Source organism: Zootoca vivipara, chromosome 14 (assembly GCF_963506605.1).
Source record: "Zootoca vivipara chromosome 14, rZooViv1.1, whole genome shotgun sequence".
Classification (NCBI taxonomy): Eukaryota; Metazoa; Chordata; class Lepidosauria; order Squamata; family Lacertidae; genus Zootoca; species Zootoca vivipara.
This window is the reverse complement of record NC_083289.1, coordinates 49840329-49862158: the sequence shown is the minus strand read 5'-3', so window position 1 is coordinate 49862158 and position 21830 is coordinate 49840329. Positions and strand designations below refer to the sequence as shown.

General features: G+C 47.5%; 1 protein-coding gene across 1 annotated transcript in view; it reads left to right on the top strand.

Moving 5' to 3' along the window:
• Positions 1-21830, top strand: part of INTS1 (integrator complex subunit 1) — a 66724-nt gene that overhangs the window by 25906 nt on the left and 18988 nt on the right. The window contains exons 21-35 of the mRNA XM_035131449.2: positions 1263-1412; positions 2301-2480; positions 4274-4378; positions 5366-5533; positions 6566-6677; positions 8400-8561; positions 9641-9787; positions 11290-11388; positions 12853-12977; positions 14572-14826; positions 17032-17191; positions 18237-18377; positions 20156-20336; positions 20453-20576; positions 21362-21492. Of these exons, the coding sequence (XP_034987340.2) occupies positions 1263-1412; positions 2301-2480; positions 4274-4378; positions 5366-5533; positions 6566-6677; positions 8400-8561; positions 9641-9787; positions 11290-11388; positions 12853-12977; positions 14572-14826; positions 17032-17191; positions 18237-18377; positions 20156-20336; positions 20453-20576; positions 21362-21492 (2240 nt within the window). The remainder of the gene's footprint in view (positions 1-1262; positions 1413-2300; positions 2481-4273; positions 4379-5365; positions 5534-6565; positions 6678-8399; positions 8562-9640; positions 9788-11289; positions 11389-12852; positions 12978-14571; positions 14827-17031; positions 17192-18236; positions 18378-20155; positions 20337-20452; positions 20577-21361; positions 21493-21830) is intronic.

Genomic DNA, 21830 nt, shown 5'->3' with positions numbered 1-21830 from the left:
AAGCTTCCCAAAACAGGGCTGCCTTCAGATGTCCACAAAAATTATATAGTTGCTTACTCTTTGTCACCAGTCGGGAGAGCATTCCACAGAGCGGGTGCCCCTACCCAGAAGGCCCCGCTGCCTTCTTCCTTGTAGTTTCACTTCTTGCAGTGAGGGAACATCAGAAGATTATTTATTTGCATCAGCCACTAGCCATAGCAATAAAATAAAATTTACTGAAGACAGAGATAAAAACCTAACTAGACAAAATGCATTCTGGAAGTTTAAATTAATAATGAAACAATAGATCTTATTCTAATTGCCCTTGCCAAAAAAAAAATTGCAGTTTTTGCTGTCACCTGCTAGGAGAAAGGACACAGTAGCCATGGTTGAGTGACCTTTTACGGATAGTAGTAGAGGGGTAAGAACCTCAGCCCTCGAATCTTTATAAAGAGTGCAAGCTAGAAGCACATGAGCTACCGATTCAATACTGCCATCTCCACACAGACATAACCGTTTTTCCAGGGGGATTTTTTTGAAATCGACCCTCAAGTGAGGGAACTGCCAAAATGCCCTTGGAGCTGGATCTCAGGCTGAACGATGGGGGTGGAGACGCTCCTTCAGGTCTACAGGGCCAAGGCCACATAGAGCTTTAAAGGTCAGCAACCAACACTTTGAATTGCACTCAGAAACGTACTGGGAGCCAGGGCAGATCTTTGAGATCTGGCAACCGCATTCTGGATTAGCTGTACTTTCAGAGTCACCTTCAAAGGTAGCCCCACGTAGAGTGCATGGCAGTAGTCCAAGCGGGAGACAACTAGAGCATGTACCACTCTGGCGAGACAGTCTGCGGGCAGCCAGTGTCTGAGCCGGCATACCAGATAGAGTTGGTAGACAGCCACCATTTGTTAAGGTTGCTGAGGGTTGCTAAGAGAGCCCAAAGTTCCTCTCAGAGCTACCATTCCCAGAGTTTCCTGTGAAGCGGAATTGATCGCTCAACCCCTCTGGGGATGGTTGCCCTGTGAGGGGGACAGGAGATCTCCTAAACACTCTCAGCACCCTTAGCAAACTGCACCCCCCATAATTATCTGGAGGAAGCCATTACTATTTAAAGGGGCATCATAGCTCTTCAGATGCACGGTGTGGATGTGCCCTGAGGGGTTCTTTGAACCCCAGCCTCCTTTGCCCTGGCCTTGCCGCAGTCGCTGCTACCCCACATCAGCTCTCAGCGGTCCAGTAGCTGAGGAACCGCTGGGAAGAAACAGCGACCTCTTTCTCCACAGAGGCAGCAGAAGCAGAGGCAGCTCCTTGGACGCCTCCAGGACCTGCTGTTGGGACCCAAGGCCGACGAGCAGACCACGTGCGAAGTCCTCGACTATTTCCTGAGGCGCCTCAGCTCCTCCCAGGTGGCCTCGCGGGTGCTGGCCATGAAGGTAAGGAAGATGGCAAGGGTGGTGTCGCTGGGCCTCTCTTGAGCCTCCTGACAATGGCACCTCTTCACAGGAAGACGCTTCTTCCGTTCAAGAATACAGGCAGCTTATTCCACTGGTAGCTTGGCCATCCGTTGCCCTGTGGACCTATTCGGATGTGGGTTTCACATAAAAGGATACGATTCAAATGGCAGTGAGCACAATGAGTGTGTTCTGCAGCAAAACATGGTGATATGTCCTTAAATCCTAAGCTGATAGAGAGTTAAGCAGGGTCTTCAGTCAACTCTTCATTCCAGTTTTTATTGCTATTAATAATTATTATTATTATTTATTTTCTAGCTGACATTCCGGGGCTACTGAGCAAAGGCAGCCCTCACTAGACTGTTTAGGGTTTTTTGGGGTTTTTTACTCCCTTTGTTTGCTTTTTTGAAAGATAGATTAGCCACCAAGCCTTATGAGGAGTGCTTGAGGGAATTGGGTATGTTTTGCCTAGAAAAAGGGGGGACTGAGAGGAGATTGGATAGCCATCTTCCAATACCTCAAGGGCTGCCCCATGGAAGAGGGAGCAAGCTTGTTTTCTCCTGCTCTGGAGGGGGGACCCAAACCATTGGACTCAAGTTACAGGAAAGGAGATTCCAACTAAACATCAGGAAGAACTGTCTGACAGTAAGAGCTGTCCAACAGTGGAATGGTCTCCCTCAGGAGGTTGTAGACTCTCCTTCCTTGGAGGTTTTTAAAGGAGAGGCTGGGTGGCCACCTGTCATGGATGTTTTACTTGAGATTTCTGCATTGCAGGGGGCTGGGCTGGGTGACCCTCGGGGTCCCTTCCAGCTCTACAGTTCTTAGTGGTCTCTATATTGTTTAAATCTGCCTCTGTCCTCCTTCCCGCAGGGCCTGTCTTTGATGCTGTCAGAAGGAGGACTCCGTGACAGAGAGGAGAAGGATCACCCTATGGAGGAAGACTCTGGGGACTCAGAGCTCCTGCAGGGCTACCAGTGGCTCCTACGGGACTTGCCTAAGCTGCCCTTGTTTGACAGCGTTAGGGCTGCCACTGCCGTTGCTTTGCAGCAGGTAAGATCTCCTGCTCGGGGTGACACGCAAGATAGCTCAATCCCAGGATTCGGTTGCTAATCCAACTTGTTTCTTGGTTTAGTTCAAAATGCTGGCCTGATGTGTTTGAGACCAGGGCATCTCATGACCCGCCATCTGATGAACCCCAGTCCACATGCTACATAGCTAGAAAAACAGTGCTGGGCCCTCTTCTCCCCCCCCCCAATAAATTTTACTGAAACTAATCTAAATAAAAATGAAAAAAGAAAGAAAGAAAATACAAAGTCCTCTCTCAAAGGTAGATTTTAATCCTTAATTCTTTTTTAAAATAATACTTTTATTAGTTTTTCAATTACAGTCCCATAATAGCATCATTATAAGAAGAAGAAGAAGAGTTTGGATTTGATATCCTGCTTTATCACTACCCGAAGGAGTCTCAGAGCGGCTAACATTCTCCTTTCCCTTCCTCCCCCATAACAGACACCCTGTGAGGTGGGTGGGGCTGAGAGACTTCAGAGAAGTGTGACTAGCCCAAGGTCACCCAGCAGCTGCATGTGGAGGGGCGGAGACACGAACCCGGTTCCCCAGAATACAAGTCTACTGCTCTTAACCACTACACCACACTGGCTCTCAACAACACCGATTTATAATACAATTATTAATACCAATTGTTCAAATACTGAATTATATAATTTAGATAAGGTGGCCCCCGCGTGCTAGAATTGATGGTTTGATTGTTTTCTTTATTTCTGCGTTCCAAAATCTTCCTAATTTCAATTACGTTCTGGTCATAATAATAATAATCCCTCATACAACAACTGCAATATTAGTAACTTCTGTTTGTGTTGACCCATTAAATGATTTATAAAATTACAAGTGAGGAACTCAAAACTATATCCTTGTTCTTCCTGTTTGTGGAAGTTATTCTATCTGTGGTGTTCCTTCCTGTCTTTGAAAGATGTTATGTCTTTCTTTCCCCCGGTTGTTGCTGTTATTCCTCATGTGTTGGATGGAGCTATCTTAATCCTTATCTCACCCAAAAGGGGCTGGGACCCCTCCCCGCCCCAGTTCCCACCTGTGAGCTTCCGGTTTATCCTCCTAGTCTTGCACCCTGGGAGATCTTCCCTTCCCTGCCTCTTACACAGGTTCCTCATTGACCCAGAGTTGAGGACACACACGCACAAAAAAAAGAAACCAGAAGCAGAAGAAAGAAAAAAGAAACAGGAAGATTTTTAAAAAATGAAAAAAGAAAGAGAGAGAAATAATAATAATAATAATAATAATAATAATAATAATAATAATAATAATAATACCCCGCTCAAGGCGGCTAACACCAATAAAATTACAATAAGACATAAAAGAAAAGAAAAGAATTAATTAAAATACAGATTAAAATACAATATTAAAATTTAAAATGCAGCCTCATTTTAAGTAGTCTATAAATCCAAACCATGAGGGAGGAAAACCCAGGGGTCAGACTGAATCCAACCCAAAGGCCCGGCGGAACAGCTCTGTCTTGCAGGCCCTACGGAAAGATGACAAATCCCGCAGGGCCCTGGTCTCCTGTGAAAGAGCGTTCCACCAAGTTGGGGCCAATACTGAAAAGGCCCTGGCCCTAGTTGAGGCCAATCTAGCCACCTCTTGGCTCGGGATCTCCAGAATATTGTTGTTTGTGAACCTTAAGGTCCTCCGTGGGGCATACCAGGAGAGGCGGTCCCGTAGGTACGAGGGCCCTAAAAGGGTTTCCAATTTCCCATTAGTCAGTGTTGAGCCCTCTTGAGGCTGAGAATCACAACTCCTTCTGCCATTTCCAGGCCATCCACATGGAGACGGATCCTCAGACGATCAGCGCTTACTTGGTTTACCTTTCCCAGCATGCTCCAGTGGAGGAACAGGGACAGCACAACGACCTTGCGCTGGTGAGAGAGAGGCCTTCCGTTTAAGGGCCGAACACACAGATCTGTGGTGGTTCCCTCTTAATTTTCTCCTCGGCCCTTCATATCGTGTTCTTCATATCGGGTTCTTTGGGGACATTGCTGGACTGCAGCTCCCATCACTCCTCACTACTGGCCACACTGGGAGGGCTGATGGGAGCTGGAGTCCAAAGGCACCTGGCGCATCTTCTAAGTACACTTGTACCTTGGTTGTCAAACGCCTTGCAACTTGAATGTTTTGGCTCCCAAACGCCGCAAACCCAGAAGTGAGTGTTACTGTTTGCAAACGTTCTTTGGAACCCAAACATCCGCTGCTGCTTCCGATTGAGTGCCAGCAGCCAATCGGCAGCCGTGCCTTGGTTTCCAAACCGTTTCGGGAGTCGAACAGACTTCTGGAACGAATTAAGTTCATGAACCAAGGTTTCACTGTAATGGGCTTCTGAAAACCAGCTGCTGGAAGCTGCAGAAGGGGCGAGAGCTCCTGTGCTTGGGTTCTGCTTGCCGGTTTCCCACGGTTGTCTGGTTGGCCACTCTGAGAGCAGGACATTGGACTAGGTGAAGGAGCGTCTCCACCTCCATCATTCTGCCCGGACACTGAGGTCCAGCACCGAGGGCCTTCTGGCAGTTCCCTCGTTGCGAGAAGCCAAGTTGCAGGGAACTAGGCAGAGGGCCTTCTCGGTGGTGGCGCCTGCCCTGTGGAACGCCCTCCCAACAGATGTCAAAAAGGAAAACAACTACCAGACTTTTAGGAGACATCTGAAGGCAGCCCTGTTCAGGGAGGCTTTTAATGTTTAATAGATTATTGTGTTTTATTTTTCTGTTGGAAGCCTCCCAGAGTGGCTGGGGAGACCCGGCCAGATGGGCGGGGTATAAATAATAAATTATTATTATTATTATTATAGGTGGGCCTTTGGGCTGATCTCACAGCCTCTCCTTCTGCTCTCATGCCTTGTTTGCCATTGCCTCTTTCAGGACGTGGCCAGACTGATTGTGGAACGGTCCACCATCATGTCCCACCTCTTCTCGAAGCTCTCCTACAGCTCAGAGTCCGACGCCGTGCTGGTGGCCCTGCTCTCTGTCTTCTCCCGCTACATCAAGCGCATGCGCCAGAGCAAAGAGGGCGAGGAGGTCTACAGCTGGGTGAGTGGCCCTCTCCTTCCCCGCCGAGTCCCTGGAGGAGTGCCTGCCCTGTGACTCAATGACCCTGTGCGTTACGGTCACGGGGGAAAGTCCTGCTCATTGTCCTGCCCGTGACAGAGGCTGTGAGAAGGACAGCAACACGAGTCAGGGCTTCCTACTGTTCACGGACAGTGAATGAGGCTTCCATCCATTGCAGCCTTGCAAAACAGTTCATTTGAAAACCAACAGGGCACACAGCTAATCTATTTTGTTGTTGTTTTGGAGTAGGGTTCCCTGTGATTAGAAAGTAGCTACAGGTTACGATGGCTTTCTTGAATTGCATCCTTGTTTTGAGAAATTTGTTGTTGTTTGCTTTATTTATATGCAATTGGGTTTGATATTACAGTGACTGCAATGTTTGTGGGGGAGGGGTTTAAATGCTGTTGTGACTATTGTGAGCTCGACATTTGTTGTTGGAAAAGCAAGCTACAAATACGTCAGATGAAAAAAGAACTGAATACCTTTTTATTTGTGCGTGATCCAATTCCACAGCGTTTTATCACTACCATGTTTGATTCACTATTTATTTACTTTTGTATTTTAAATGCGTTATTATGATCATTGAGTTTTCATTATCATTGCCTTAAACCTCTCTGAACTCCATTTTGGAGAAAGGGCTTGATATAAATCTATCAAATAAATAAACAAATTCAACCTCCATATTTATTTTGGTTTTACTCTCCCTTTTGGACAAGCCCTTGCAAGGCAGTTTATGATTTTTTTAAAAGGCAAGGAAGCAATAAAATAAATTGCATGTATTAGAAACAGGGTCAGTTTTCTTTTTTAAAATGTAAGAGCCAGCAATAAAAGCTTTTTGGAGGTGTGGGTTTTTTTTTTAATAAAAAGGATTGATTTAGAAATGTTCTCCCCAAGGAAGAGGCCAGGCAAGATTCTTAGGGCTGAGCATTCTGCAAACGAGCAGCCGCCATTGTTCTCCAAGAGCGGTTGCATTTCATTACCCAATCTTCTCTCTCTGCCTCTGCCTCTCTCTAGTCGGAGTCCCAAGATCAGGTCTTCCTCCGCTGGAGCACCGGAGAAACAGCAACGATGCACATCCTGGTTGTCCATGCCATGGTGATTCTGCTGACTCTCGGACCACCTCAAGGTGAATGATAGTTTGCATTTGAAGGGGAGGTGGCCTTTCCATGGGTCCTGGATGGAGGTCATGTATTTTCCAGTGGGTGCTGAATCTACAAGAAAGAAGATTCCACCTAAACATTAGGAAGAACTTCCTGACAGTAAGAGCTGTTCGGCAGTGGAATTTGCTACCAAGGAGTGTGGTGGAGTCTCCTTCTTTGGAGGACTTTAAGCAGAGGCTTGACAGGCATATGTCAAGAATGCTTTGATGGTGTTTCCTGCTCGGCAGGGGGTTGGACTGGATGGCCCTTGTGGTCTCTTCCAACTCTACGATTCTACGATTCTATGATATTCTATTCTATGATTCTATGCCTTTCTGCCCAACCTCCTTTGCCCCGGGCAGGCATTAATGGATCCAAATGGAATGTGGAATCTCTCCTTGAATCCCTGCAAAGCTTCTCTTAAGAGGCTCTGCCTTTCTCCTGTGAAAGAAGAGAATCCGTGGAATGAAGCACCAATTGCAGATTTCAGTTTGGTGCTCCCAGTTTTCCTCCCCCTTAAAAAAAAAATCAGTAAAAGGTCCCTAGACCTTATAGGTGCAGAGGCAGGCAAGGCCCATGCCCAAGGAAATCTCTGAAGCCTTAAGCAGTGGCTACATAACAGTTTCCAGTGGATCTTCTATGGCGATCTCTTGTAGCCAAGTAAGATTGTCCTTCATGACGACAGTCTTAACAGTGAGTCCGTAAGGCCAATTCTGAATCCACACATCCGTCCACAGTGGGGAAATAGGTATCCGGGCAGGAGTTGATCACGGTGAGGGTTTGTCAAGCGTGCCTTCCTCTTAGCACATTTCTCCCTTTCGTCCTGAGTTTGAGCGTCTTCAAAGTCCATGACACCTTTGGTAAAGGCTGTTCTTCGATTGGAGTGCTCGCAGGCCAGTGTTTCCCAGTTGTCTGTGTTTATACTACTTTTTTTTTTAGATTTGCCTCGAGAGAGTTTTTAAATCTCTTTTGTTGACCACCAGCATTCCACTTTCCATTTTTAAGTTTGGAATAGAGTAGTTGCTCTACTCTACTGGAAGACAATAATCAGGCATCCGCACAACATGACCAGTCCAACAAAGTTGATGTTGAAGAATCATTGCTTCGACACTGGTGATCTTTGCTTCTTCTAGTACACTGGCATTAGTTCGCCTGTCTTCCCAAGTGATGTGTAAACTTTTTTGGAGACACCGTTGTTGGAATCTTTCGAGGAGTTGAAGATGGTGTTTATAAGTGGTCCATGTTTCACAAGCATGGGACCTGAGCACCCTGTGTGGCTTCCCACCTGTTCAATACGACCAGCAGAAGCTGAGTCAATTCTGCCCACTGGCCTGATTTGCATGATGGATATAGAGGGCAAGATTATTATTTTTGTGGGGAGGAGACGTTTGGATGAAGTTGAGCAGGATTTTGATGCACACAGATCTCTGGTGTTAATGGGGAGTGGGCGTTTGTGGGGCGGCTTCTGTGACCCTCTCTATGCTGTTTCTTAAGCTGCGGTAAAAGATCATTTGCCAGCTTGCTGCTCCCCCCCCAAAAAAAAGTATTTTGTGCTGTTAACCTCCCAAAAGCCCCCAACAAGCACGGGAGCGAGGGAGGGGAGTTGTGGTCCAGAACATCAGGAGGGCACCAGGTTGACGAAGGCTGGTTTGGGGTGTAGCAAATATGTACGAGGCAAGCAAGATGACTCTCTGAACGTTTATTTAAAGCTGGAGGAGGGGACTTTTGCACCCTGCTGGACATCTGGTTCCCCGAGAAGAAGCCCCTCCCCACAGCTTTCCTGGTGGACACATCGGAAGAAGCGCTTCTCCTGCCAGACTGGCTGAAGCTGCGCATGATCCGTTCGGAGGTGCCTCGGTTGGTGGATGCAGGTAGGCCGGCGGCCAGGGGATGTGGGAAGAGACGTCATTGGTGGACTATCTATTAAGCTATCCTCCATACACAGGGCCGTCTTAAGCACCTCTGGCGCCGTGGTGCGACAGATCCTGTTTTCGAGTGCGGCGGGCGGGCGGGCAGTTGCGGCTGCGTGGCGCCCCCCTGGCGGGCTGGCGCCGTGGCGCCCTGCGCCACCCAGCCTGGCCGTAGAGCCGGCCCTGTCCATACATGAAGTCACAGGAAGAGCTTGAAATACAGTGGTACTTCAGTTTTTGAACGCAATCCATTCTGGAAGTCTGTTCAAATTCTGAAACGTTCGAAAACTGAAAGCGGAAGCCTCAATACATAAAACTCAATACGGAAAACTAAAAACGGAAGCCATGTTTCCTGTTCAACTTCTGAGGCGCGTTCGAAAACCGAGGCATTTACTTCTGGGTTTTCGACGTTCAAGTTCCGAAACGTTCGACTACAGAAGCGTTCGAAAACCGAGGCACCACTGTATAAGCAATGAATTATTGAAAGACTTGACGATATTGGGGCTTAGATAATAAAAGTTTATGTGTTCTAAAACAGATATTAAAAAGGAGTGATCAAAAAACATCTCCTACGACCCTTCTGAGGAAAAACCCCACCCCACCCCACCCTCCCACTATATATAAGGGTCTGGTGACTTCTGTTTCAGTGTATCTGAAGAAGTGTGAATGCACACGAAAGCTCATACCAAGAACAAACTTAGTTGGTCTCTAAGGTGCTACTGGACATTATTTTTTATTTTTTATTTTATTTCAACTGTGTAAGATTAACACGGCTACCTACCTGAAACAAAAAAACATCAGGAAACGAGGGGTGGGAAGTCAGGAAGGAATTATGTGTTTAAAAAAGCTATTTGATGACAAGAGTTTTGTAATATTTGTGGTCACTTCATTTGAGAGAGAGAGAGAGAGAGGTATGCCTGTTGAGTTATCTGTGACACAATTGGCCATGCACATAAGGCTCTGTGTAATGTGGTTTTTGTGGGTGCGCAAGGAACTTGGAGCGAGCCGGTTCTGACATGAGGGGGGGTGTTTTGTCCCAGCTCTGCAAGACCTGGAGCCTCAGCAGCTGCTGCTGTTTGTCCAGTCCTTTGGCATCCCTGTCTCCAGCATGAGCAAGCTTCTGCAGTACCTGGACCAGGCCGTCTCCCACGACCCTCAGACACTGGAGCAGAATATCATGGACAAAAGTAAGGGAACTCAGTGCTGCGGGAGGGGGGGGCGAGGAATCCCCTCAAGATCCACCTTTTTTCTTCTTTTCTTCTTTTACAGTATTGGGGGGGGGGTGGAATCAGTGATAAAAAATAAAGTGATACAGGAAAAAGGAGGGGGAAGCCAAGATGTGTATACGAAAGAAAAAACTCTTATATTGAAAGGCACAAATACAGGATGGGTGACACCTGGCTTGAGAGCAGTACATGTGAAAAGGATCTAGGAGTCTTGGTAAACCACAAACTTGACATGAGTCAGCAGTGTGATGCAGCAGCTAAAAAAGCCAATGCAATTCTGGGCTGCATCAATAGGAGTATAGCATCTAGATCAGGCATCCCCAAACTGCGGCCCTCCAAATGTTTTGGCCTAGAACTCCCATGATCCCTAGCTAACAGGACCAGTGGTTGGGGAAGATGGGGATTATAGTCCAAAACATCTGGAGGGCCGAAGTTTGGAGATTTAGTGGAGTCTCCTTCTTTGGAGGTCTTTGAGCAGAGGCTTGACAGGCATATGTCAAGAATGCTTTGATGGTGTTTCCTGCTCGGCAGGGGGTTGGACTGGATGGCCCTTGTGGTCTCTTCCAACTCTACGATTCTATGATTCTATGATTCTCTGAATTTTTGTATATTGATTTTATTATTGTTGTTATTGTTATTACTGTATTATTCAGCATCAACATTCTGGGCATGGGTCATATTATACGGGCAGGTTTGTTTGTGCGTATTATAATCTTCCCAACCTTCTGCCTTCCAGATGTTTTCGGCTTCAACTCCCATCATCCCCTGCTTTGTTAGCAAGGGTTGATGGGAGCTGGAGTCCCAGTGGCATCTAAAAATCATCACACCGACCAGCTCTTTCTTGCAACATTAAGCAGGGAAGGACATTTTTCCTGTGATTTAGTTTTCCATGGGGCACTTTCTGTTACATTAAGACCAAATCCACACCATATATTTAAAGTGCTATGATCACACTTTGAACAGTCAGGGCTCCCCCCCCCCAAAAAAAAGAATTCTGGGAGCAGTAGTTTGTTAAGGGTGTTGAACGCGGCCAGCAAGAAGTATATGGGAAAGCTCACAAGCAGAACCTGAAATCAGCAGCCATGTCCCCACTTGCAATTCCCAGCAGCTGATCCTATCCGCACAAGAAATTCCCTAACTCCACCCATATACAGTGGTACCTCTGGTTGTGAACGGGATCCGTTCACAACATGAAAAGGCCGCATCCTGAAGTGCTGTGTCTGCGCACGCGCGTGATGCATTTCAGCGCTTCTGTGCATGCGCAAAGCGCGCCGAACCCGGAAGTAACCAGGACTTCCGGGTTCGGCGTGTCCGTAACCTGAAAAGACATAACCCGCAGCAGACATAATAATGAGTTATGACTGTACACAATTAACTCCAGTGCCCCCTAGTGATCGAACTGTATAACAACACTATCCACTGTCACGTTTCTTTTGGGGGGGGGGCGATTTGTTCTCTTTCAGATTACATGGCTCACCTGGTGGAGGTCCAGCATGAGAGAGGAGCTACTGGCGGACAGACATTCCACTCGTTGCTCACCACTTCTATCCCATCTCGCCGAGGTATTCATTCATTCATTTCATATGCCCTTACATGCCACTTTCTGTCACTAAGTAACCTAAAAGCTGTTTGCATGAAGTCCTCAAAACAGAATAAATAAAAATCCTAAAATGCAACTTTAAAACCACAGCGATAAAGCTGTTACACTCAAGAAGCAATACAAAAAAAAAGAGACCAAATGTGGTTTGGTGGCGACGGGGGAACGGCAAAAATGTCTTCACTGTGTGGCAAAGTTCAAGCAGTTTATTTCCTCTCTCCCCACATTTTTAAAAATTGAATTTTAGTAGCAAACAGGTGGCTTACAGAAGTGAAACAAAAATTTGCTTTAAAACAACCAGTTTTTGCAATTGCCAATAAAGAAATATAGGATTTAACTGAGTCAATTAAAAGAACACTCCAAGAGGGTGTGGTCTATGATTACAGAAGGGTTCCGTGGTCTGAACCAAAGCAACTACATTTTTTTACTTTGAAAAGAAAGATGGAAAAGTAACATTGAACTGTGCTCAATCCAGACATGCTCGTAGACCTGTGGGCCCTGATGCTCCTGAGCCACAGTGTTTACATATAAAAATAAAAGTAGACAAAATAGCAAGGGAGTGGCCTCAAGCACCTTGAGCTTATGTGAGATATTTTTCAAGAAGAGCAGTTTTCCAGGTTTCGGATGGCAGCAATCCAGCCTGGAACAAGGTTGATTTGGGATAGCTCAGTTGGTAGACCATGAAGCTCTTAATCTCAGGGCCATGGGTTCTAGCACCACATTGGGCAAAAGATTCCTGCATTGCAGGGGCTTGGACCAGATGACCCTCGTAGTTCCTTCCCAACTCTACGATTCTATGGTTCTGTGAAGCGCTCCGTGCCCCTAGCGCAGGGGTCTAAGTTAGGTCCCAGCAGGGTTCTGTCAGGCTTCAGGGACTCGGCTTCCTCCCCACCCCCACCCCCCGGCAGTAGCTAAGCAGAACAAAGCGAAAGGAGTCTCTTACCACTTAGAGACTTTAATGAACACAGTGAGAGACCAAAGCATCCATTCCTCAGAATGAAGGTGCTCCCAATTCAGGGTTCCACCCACTTCCCCCCTGGTCACCCACGTCACTTCCATGTCTTGCAACCTGATCTCGCAACCACTGTGCTTTCTGTGCTGCCACCTTCTCTGCCCTCCTTGGGCTGATCAGATGTAGGCTTGCCAGCGACATTGAGTCTGTTAACTCTCTCTCTCCCAGTTCTTTTTCGCCTAGCTGTTCATCCCCTGGTTCTTCCCAACTTCTGTCTTCTGAACTATGTCCCTCTGCAAACCGTTGTTCCAAATCTATACTGTCCCACTGCTCCTGGGAAGATTTGGGATCCTGGTCAGGAGGAGGGAAGATTTGGGATCCTGACCATTCCTCCTCAGTGCCGCCCTCCTCTGCACGGTCCCTGACAGGTTCTGGGAAAAGCCCTACTCTCAAGATTTTCCCATTATCTCTCTTCAGACAGCGATGATTCTCCGCAACCCAAAAGCAGCCTTGAGACTCCACAAGGGCAGGGCAGGATCCGCGCTTTGGCCCAGATCCGAGTTCTCGGTCCAGAGGATGATTTGGCAGGCATCCTCCTTCAGGTAGGGACCCGGATCCTTACCCCCAACCCCACTTTCTTTCTTGGGCTGCTTTGCATACTGTCCATCTCTCTTTGGCGAAACCGCAGGCAATTTCCACCGCAGAATTATTGTTTTGCTTATTTATTGCAGTTACTAGTCCCTTTTCTTTCTTTTTTTTAAATATAATTTTTATTAGATTTTAACAAGAAATACAGGAAAAAAGAAAAAGGCACAGAAAAGAAAAATACAACAATCAGAAAAAAAAGAAAAAAGACAGAAACAAAAAACAAAAACAAAAACAGATTCAGGCTTCCTCATTTCCCCTTCTTGAGTTCTTATTGTTAAAAATAGTTCTCGCATTTTCCCATTCTAACTTCACATTCTTTTTTCTAAGTTTCAACTTTTTCATTGCTATTATCCATTCTCCTTATACTTTGACCTCTTTTCTCTTAACATCCTCTCTCCAAAATTATTATTATCTAATCTCTAATCTCTTTTCCCTTACCCAAAAATATAAAAGATTCGCATCCAAATTTATTACCCATTTACTTCCACCCACAACAAAGTTCCCGCCCCCCCTTCCCTGAAATCGAAGTCTCCAGATATATCAGCCAGGTTCTTCATACAATCCTAAAATACATTCCGAGATCAGACCATATTATTTCAGACAATACCAGATAATCCAGATAATTATCTGTTACTAGTCCCTTTTCTTTCACAAAAAGTGACCTACAAAGACTTACAAAACAGTACAAAATGTTAAAACCTTAAAATGCATGCGTGCATATAAGAGACAGGTCTAAGGCTTCCCCTACTCTGAAAGAGGCCACAAATATCTAATCCCTGTTTCTGAGCAAACACATTCCTGTCAACAAGCCAGTTCTCATACATTCCATGATTCCCCATCACTCCATTTTTGTTCCTACGTTGAAACCTTCATTAACTGTTCTTCCGCCTTACCTCTCAGAGCGACTGGCACCGTAAGGCAGTGAAATACAACAGGTGATAGGTTCCATAAGACAGCAGTAACAAATTGCAACTGCTGAAAATCTGGTATTGGAAAAAAAACAAGAACCCAGAACTTTGGAAAGGCCCAGGCAGATTTGTTAAAAAATAGGAACATTTTTATCTGGCACAAAGCGGAGAGCAAAGACGGTGCCAGGCAGGCCTCCATGGAAGGGGAGTTCTACAGATGCAAGGCCACTACTGAGAAGGCCCTGTGTCTTGTCATTGCCTGCTTAATTGCTGGTGGGTATGGAGGGCAGACCTTGGGGGCAGCAAATTCCACGGGCAGATGGGGCTTTGGGTTTGGTAAATCCATTTGCCCCCCCCCCCATTTCCTTCTCACCTCCAGCCCCTTCCCAGCGGGTCCCTTGCCCCAAAAGTCCATGCTTCATTTTTTTCCTCTTTGGCCTTTCCCACTGCGCTGAGATCTTCAGAAACCCAGGCATTGCAACTGGGAGAAAAGGAAGCAAACACCTGCTCCTTTAATGCTCTGTGTTGCTTTTAAAAATGTAGAAACCTGGACTCAAACGTTAGCACCCGTTTGTTTCCTAGTCTGGAAGCAAATGCAGCTCCCTTGCTTTTCTGACACCTCCTTTTCACCCCCGGGCAGCTCTTTCCGTTGACTCCAGATCCCCGCTGGCAGAACTCGAACCCGCGCCCCCTTGCCTTGGCTCTGCAGCAGGCGCTAGGGCAGGAGCTGGCCCGGCTGCGCCAGGGAAATGACGCCACGCCAGGGACCGCGGTGAAACTCCTGCAGGCGGTGGCAGCCCTGCTGAACTCTCCCCATGGCGGGGCGCTGGTGATGGCCATGCACCGGAACCACGTGGCGTCTTGTCCTCTCATGCGCCTGCTGTGCCAGTATCAGGTGAGGATGTCTGTGGGTGGAGGGGCCCAGGTTGTCATCCGAGGCTGCCAGGGTAGCTTGGTTGGCAGAGTGTGAGGCTCTTAGTCTCAGGGTTGTGTGTTCGAGTCCCACGTTGGGCAAAAGATTCCTGCATAGCTGCCAAGTCTCCCATATTCCCTGGGAAACCCCCATTTTTCCAGCTGTTCCCAGCTGAAAAAACGGATTTTTTTTGTTTTTCCCCAGTTTATTCTGGCGCGGCGGCCATTTTGGAACTGGGCGGAGCATGCTCAGAAGCGACTTTTGATGCTGCTTTGCCCAGTTCCAAAATGGCTGCAGCGCGACTTCTGGTGTGCTACTTCCGGTCCAGTCCCTTATTTCTTAGGCCGGAACTTGGCAGCTATGTTCCTGCCTTGCCGGGGGTTGGGCCAGGTGACCCTCGTGGTCTGAATTCTGTGATTAGGGCTGGGCAATATCTGGCTTTCAGCATCGTGACGTATCGCCAGCTAAATATCACAATATACCGAAAAGTCACGGTGTCGGAAATAAGGATGGAGCTATGTAACGGCATTGGCTGGCTTCACGGTTTTTCCTGCATCGTGATTTTTACATAGCATGCGCACACACACTCTCCATAGCTGCCAAGTCCGGGTCGTAAAGATCCGGGATCGGCAGCGCGCGCATGACCGGAAGTTGCGTGACGCAACTTCCGGTGGCGCGGCGCCCTTCTATGGGCACCAAAAAATGGCGGCGCCAGCGCCGGAAGTCGCTTCCGCGCATGACCGGAAACACGTAAAAGCGACTTCCGGCGCCGGCGCCGCCATTTTCTGGTGCCCATAGAAGGGCAAACCGCCACCGGAAGTCGCGTCACGCAACTTCCGGTCATGCGCGGAAGCGACTTCCGGCGCCGGCGCCGCCATTTTCTGGTGCCCATAGAAGGGCAAAGCGGCACCAGAAAAATGGCCGCCAGGCAGAAGCCAATTTAAGGGACAATACCGGGATTTTTCACCAAATGGGAGACCGCCGGGAAACGGTAAGAAAAAAGGGGTTTTCCCGGCGGATACGGGATACTTGGCAGCTATGACACTCTCTCTCTCTCTCACACACACACAAAGACTGGGCAATGTCTCAATGCACTGTCAAAAATCGGTTTCATCATGGTAACAGTTTCATAATATTCAACATGGCGATATATCACAAATCACAATGTGTGCTGTGTGCTGTCTTAAAAATTGCAATGTGGGGGAAACCGTGGAGCCAGCTGTTGCTTCTCTCTTGATTCCTTCTGTCCACGTTGCTCTGTTCTATAAAAGAACAGGTGTAATAATATGTTAAAGGTAAGTAAAAAAAGTCTCCATTTTAGACCCCTAAGTAGTAGCCGTTGTCAGGACATGACCCCGTTCACCTCTACATAGTTCCATCCTTATTTCAGACATCATGATATATTCGTATATCACAATGTTCAGCTGGTGCTATATCATAACGTTGAAAGCCAGACATCGCTCAGCCCTAACATATGTCATGATTTGCGATATATTGCCTGGTCAGAAATTATGAAACTGATATCACATTATGCACTTCAGGCCAGTTTTGGATGATATATATCAATATATCTCCCAGCCCTAGCTAGGATTCTATTATCTATGATCTGTGTGGGTAGCTGGAGTCTGGCACATACAAACCTAGGTGGTTGTTAATTCATATTAATTAATCAATTAATTTCCCGCATGCCACCCTACCAAGCATTTGTGGTGCCGAAGGTGAAGGGTCCAGTTAGACTTTGGGCTAAACCACTGAGCCTAGGGCTTGCTGATCAGAAGGTCGGCAGTTCGAATCCCTGCGACAGGGTGAGCTCCCGTTGCTTGGTCCCAGCTCCTGCCAACCTAGCAGTTCGAAAGCACATCAAAATGAAAGTACATAAATAGGAACCGCTATAGCGGAAAGGTAAACGGCGTTTCCATGTGCTGCTCTGGTTTGCCAGAAGCGGCTTTGTCATGCTGGCCACATGACCTGGAAGCTATACGTCGGCTCCCTCGGCCAATAATGCGAGATGAGCGCGCAACCCCAGAGTCGGTCACGACTGGACCTAATGGTCAGGGGTCCCTTTACCTTTTCCTTTAGCCCTGGCTTCAAGACCACCCTGGCGACTTAGCAGGAAGAATAGTAAGCTCCTCTGGTCTGCTGTTCTCTTTGTGTTCTGCTTGTAACCCCTCCTGTTCCCTTCTCCAGCGTTCCGTTCCCCAGGACACGACCTTCTCAACGCTGTTTTTCAAAGTCCTCATGCAGATGTTGCAGTGGCTGGAGAATCCAGCTGTGGAGGAAGGGCCTCTGCGGACCCAGCTCAAATCCTTCGCTGTCCAGTATTCCTCCAGACACCGGATCAATGACGGTAAGAAGGGCGGTTTGGGACGTCGGGGGGGACTCGGCACTGCAGGCTGCTTGGGGCAGGGACCTTCCTTAGGGCTTGTGCCACCCTGTAAAGCTCACAGGGTCTCACTCAGGGTGGATTTGATTCAAATCATGATTTAAATCACTAGCCAGTAAGACTTGATTTAAATCTTTTTTGCTTTTCTCTTTTTACAAAAAGACTCATTCTTGCTGGTAGGTATAATCTTAATATTTACAACCAGATGAAGGTTTCATTTTTGGAATAATAACATTTCAGAGTAGTTTTTACAGTTATATCAAAAATTACTGATTTGGTTATACTATTAGAAATACATAGACAGATAATTATGAAATTATTGTGAGGTTTAATAAGTTTACTGTTTACATTTGGACAACTTTTCCGTGGTACTTCATTGGAAGGAGAAAAACAATCATTTCCTTAGTAACAATTTGAACAATTTATTTAACTAAAGCAGTAACATTATAGCATATGTATCCATGTTTGTTAACTGATGTGGTTAAACATTTTTTTTAAAAAAAAACTTAGACTGAGTTTTGGAACACATGAAAACTTAAATCCTTATTTCCTGATGAATAGCCTTTGGACTATAATGTGACTTAAATAGCAAACTATCTTTAGAAAGATTTCCCCCCCCCAAAAAAAGCATTCTATTTTAAAAATCCAATTTAGATTTTAAAAAATCTGATTTAAATAAAAAAATCTGATTTTTTGATATATATATATATATTTAAAATCATTGATTTTTATCCACCCTGGTCTCACTGCTGCCAGCAATCATGCACTAACCACAGCTTCCATTTCATGAGCATGGGAGGCCCCACACATAACTCAGAATTGGTTCCTCTAACTTGCGTCAGCTCTCCAAGTTTATCAGGCAAGTTTATCAGTCTTTCCCATCAGCTGTGACCTTGTAACAGAAGGTGGTAGGAATCGAACTTGGGCCTGTCTGTAATCAAAAGTGCATGCACAACCACTGAGCCTGGCCTCCTGAGCGACCCTTTATTTCCTCTCTTCTCCCTGGCAGTCCGCAGTGGATTCCTGCACCTCGCTGAGGCTCTGGCTTTCCGTCGGGACGCCGACATCATCGGCCCGACTGTGTGCGCCATCATCACCACCTTGAAGTCTGGGGAGAAGTATAACGTGGAGCCTGAGCTGGTCAGCAAAGGTAAGGCTCGTCTTCACAACCCTTCCTCCAATCACTGATGGAGCAACGCCAAGTGCTCTCCTTCTTCTCTTCTTCTCCACTGCATGGGCAGCTGGGAAATGGGAGTTCAGGGCCAGACGAGGGCTGACTCACTCCTCCAACAATTCTACATTGTTTGGTGCATTTATGTCCTGGGATTCAAGGCAGCTTCCAACATTTAGAAACTGCATTACAAAATGTATAATAATAATAATAATAATAATAATAATAATAATAATAATAATAATAATAATAATAATAATAATTTATCTATACCCCGCCCATCTGGCCGGGTCTCCCAGCCACTCTGGGCGGCTTCCAACAGAAGAATAAAACACAATAATCTATTAAACATTAAAAGCCTCCCTGAACAGCTGTCTTCAGATGTCTTCTAAAAGTCTGGTAGTTGTTTTCCTTTTTGACATCTGTTGGGAGGGCGGTCCACAGGGCAGGCGCCACCACCGAGAAGGCCCTCTGCCCAGTTCCCTGCAACTTGGCTTCTCGCAACGTGGGAACCACCAGAAGGCCCTCGGTGCTGGACCTCAGTGTCCGGGCAGAATGATGGAGGTGGAGATGCTCCTTCAGGTAACCTGGACCGAGGCCATTTAGGTCAGCACCAACACTTTTAATTGTGCTCGGAAACGTATCTTATGCAGGGGTTCAGATCCGAGGGTTTGGCGTATACGCGGAACTGTGCATATTTGAGCTGCCCCCTTGGAACCGCCACTGCATGGGCATCCTTACAGCTCTGGGATGTTCTCATGAGATCTCGCAGGGCCCCCTTGAGTTTCTGTGAGATCTCTCGCAAGATCTCACGTGACTGTCTCCAGGCTTGCAGAGCCGGTGCCCCTGGAGAGCCTTGCCCGGTAAGCAAGGTCGAGCGCTTAAAACCTCTTTTTGCTCCGGGAAAAGCTTGCGTGCATTTAATTTGTACGATTTCAACCAGCCAGCCTTGCAAGATTGAAATCACACAAGTCAAGTTTAAGGTGCAATTGTGTTGGAAAATAAGAACTGGTTGAAAATGATAGCTAAAATACACCAGGACACATTCAGAACCAGCTTCAGGGAATGCCACAGCAATGCTGTAGAACGAAGCACAAGAGGCAGGGGGGATTTTAGTGTCACACAGGGCGCCGCTGAAATCTGAGAGCCCAAAGGCCGCCATTGCCTGGCACCCAAGGCAGGAAGTGCTGAGAGTCAAGGAGTGTGCAGCTACTTCCTGTCCTCGCTCAGTCCATTTCCTGCCTTCCTTAGCTAGTTCTAGCTAAGATCCTCCTGTGCACCTCAGCTTCTCCTGTGCTTCCTATTCCTTGTTTTTCTGGCAGGGCGGTATCCTGTCTTCGTTTGCCTCCATCCATGGCACGGCTGCGAGAACAGGTCACCCTCTAGATCAGGCATCTCCAAACTTCGGCTCTCCAGATGTTTTGGACTACAATTCCCATCTTCCCCAACCACTGGTCCTGTTAGCTAGGAATCATGGGAGTTGTAGGCCAAAACATCTGGAGGGCCGCAGTTTGGGGATGCCTGCTCTAGATGCTGCTGGACTCCGGCTCCCATCAGCCCCCAGTCAGCAAGGGATGATGGGAGCTGTAGTCCGGCAGAGTCTGGAGAGGTCCTCAGGTCCCCAGTCTCTGCTCTGAAGGGCATTTAGTGCAAAGGTTTTAATCCAAGTCCTGGGAGCCACGACCACCTTTTTCTCTGCCCGTGCTTCCGCTCACAGTTTCTTAACTGGCTTCTGTCCTTTCTTACCATTCTGCCAGTCCTTCGAGGCCTGACAGAAACACACTCGCCGTATCTGGAGGAGCTGCTGGCTTCCCTCTTCTCGGTTACCATGGAGATGCCACCCTGCTTCCCTGCCACGGGGCCCATTTCCGTGGTGAGTTTGCTGCTGCTCCAGGACAAAGAAGAGACCCCCGTGAAGAAAGAAACTGAGAACAGCAGGTGGGCTTGCTGGCTGGGCAGGTGCCCTCTGCCCTTTTGAAGACCTTGACAGGCTCAGTCGGCTGCCTTTCCTGCCAGTATTTTAAAATGTTTCCTTCCTTGTTTTCGCCCACCAGCGCCGAAACCTGCCAGCTGGGGCCTTCCTCTGGCCTGTTCATCGACTGGCTGGAGATACTGGACCCTGAAGTGATCAGCAACTGCCCAGATCTTCAGCAAAGGCTGCTCTTCTCCTGGAATAAGGTGAGGAGCCATCAAGCCAGGTGTATCTGTGACGTCAGGTGGCACCTCCAGCTCCCAAGAGCTGAAATCGCTGAAGAGATCCTAGCTGGGGGCTTCCTTCCCATGTCCGGAGCTGCTGTCAGGGGCTGGAATGAGCAGGAATGGTGGGAGCCGCCCCCCCACCCCTTCTCCTAAACCGTCCCAAGGGCAGGAAGACAGTATAGATTTAGAGCAGTGGTTTGCAGAGGGGCATAGTCCAGAGGGGGAAAGCTGGGAAATACTGGGTGAGGAACAGCTAGAAGAGGAAACACCAGGAGAAAGACAGCTGGCAGATTCAGTGTCCTTGGAAAGCATTCCTGACCCCCCTTCACCTAAGACTAGACAGGCTTTGAGAGTGATAGAACAGAAAGTGCAGAGGCAACAAGCTCAGATTACCCAACGTAGGAGTGACGTAGATTAATGGGGACAGAGGGGGGTGAACCTTTACTGGGAGCAACTCCATTTCTAGAGAGATGCACATTCCTTTGTCTCTCACTGTGATTATTAAAGAAACTAACTGGTAAGAATGCTCCTTTAGTTTGATCTGCTTATTTACTGCCACCGGGGGAGGGATCTCCCCAAAGCCTGACAGCTGCTCAGGCTTCTTGCCTTTGCCTTCATCGCCCTCCGTGGCTTTGCCTCGTCTTCGTCTCTTTGCCCCAAGTACTCCCTTGTAGCTCAGTAGCCAAGCAGCTGACTTGCAAGCAGAAGATCCCGGCTTCAATCCCATATCCCTCCATAGTTACCTTTCCCCTTTTTCCTTTCAGGATAATGACTCTTCTGAATCGGAGCCACCCTCTTTCCGCCCATACCTTTTGGCTCTCCTGACTCACCAGTCCAGCTGGACCACGCTGCACCGCTGCATCAAGATCCTGCTTGGCAAAAGCCGAGAGCACAGGTGGGTCTCCCCGGAGCCTCTTCGGGTGGCTTCGCTAATTCGTAAAAAGTGTATCTGTATCGCTGCATCGTAAAATGACAGGGTGGAGTATCAAAGCATAAAGCAACAATATAGATAAAAGTGGTTGTGAAGTGTGCAAAGAACCACTGACTCGCATGGCCTGTGTGCAATGCCAGCGATGCTTACAGGGGACTCTGCTGCCGTGATGGGGACACAGTGAGTGTGGGAATGTTAGGGATGTGGATTAGGATATAGTATTAGATAGATCCTAGCCAAGCTTGTGTTAGCAAGCTTCCAATATCAGCAGAGTGACATTCCCCTTTTGTGCGCAGGAAAGC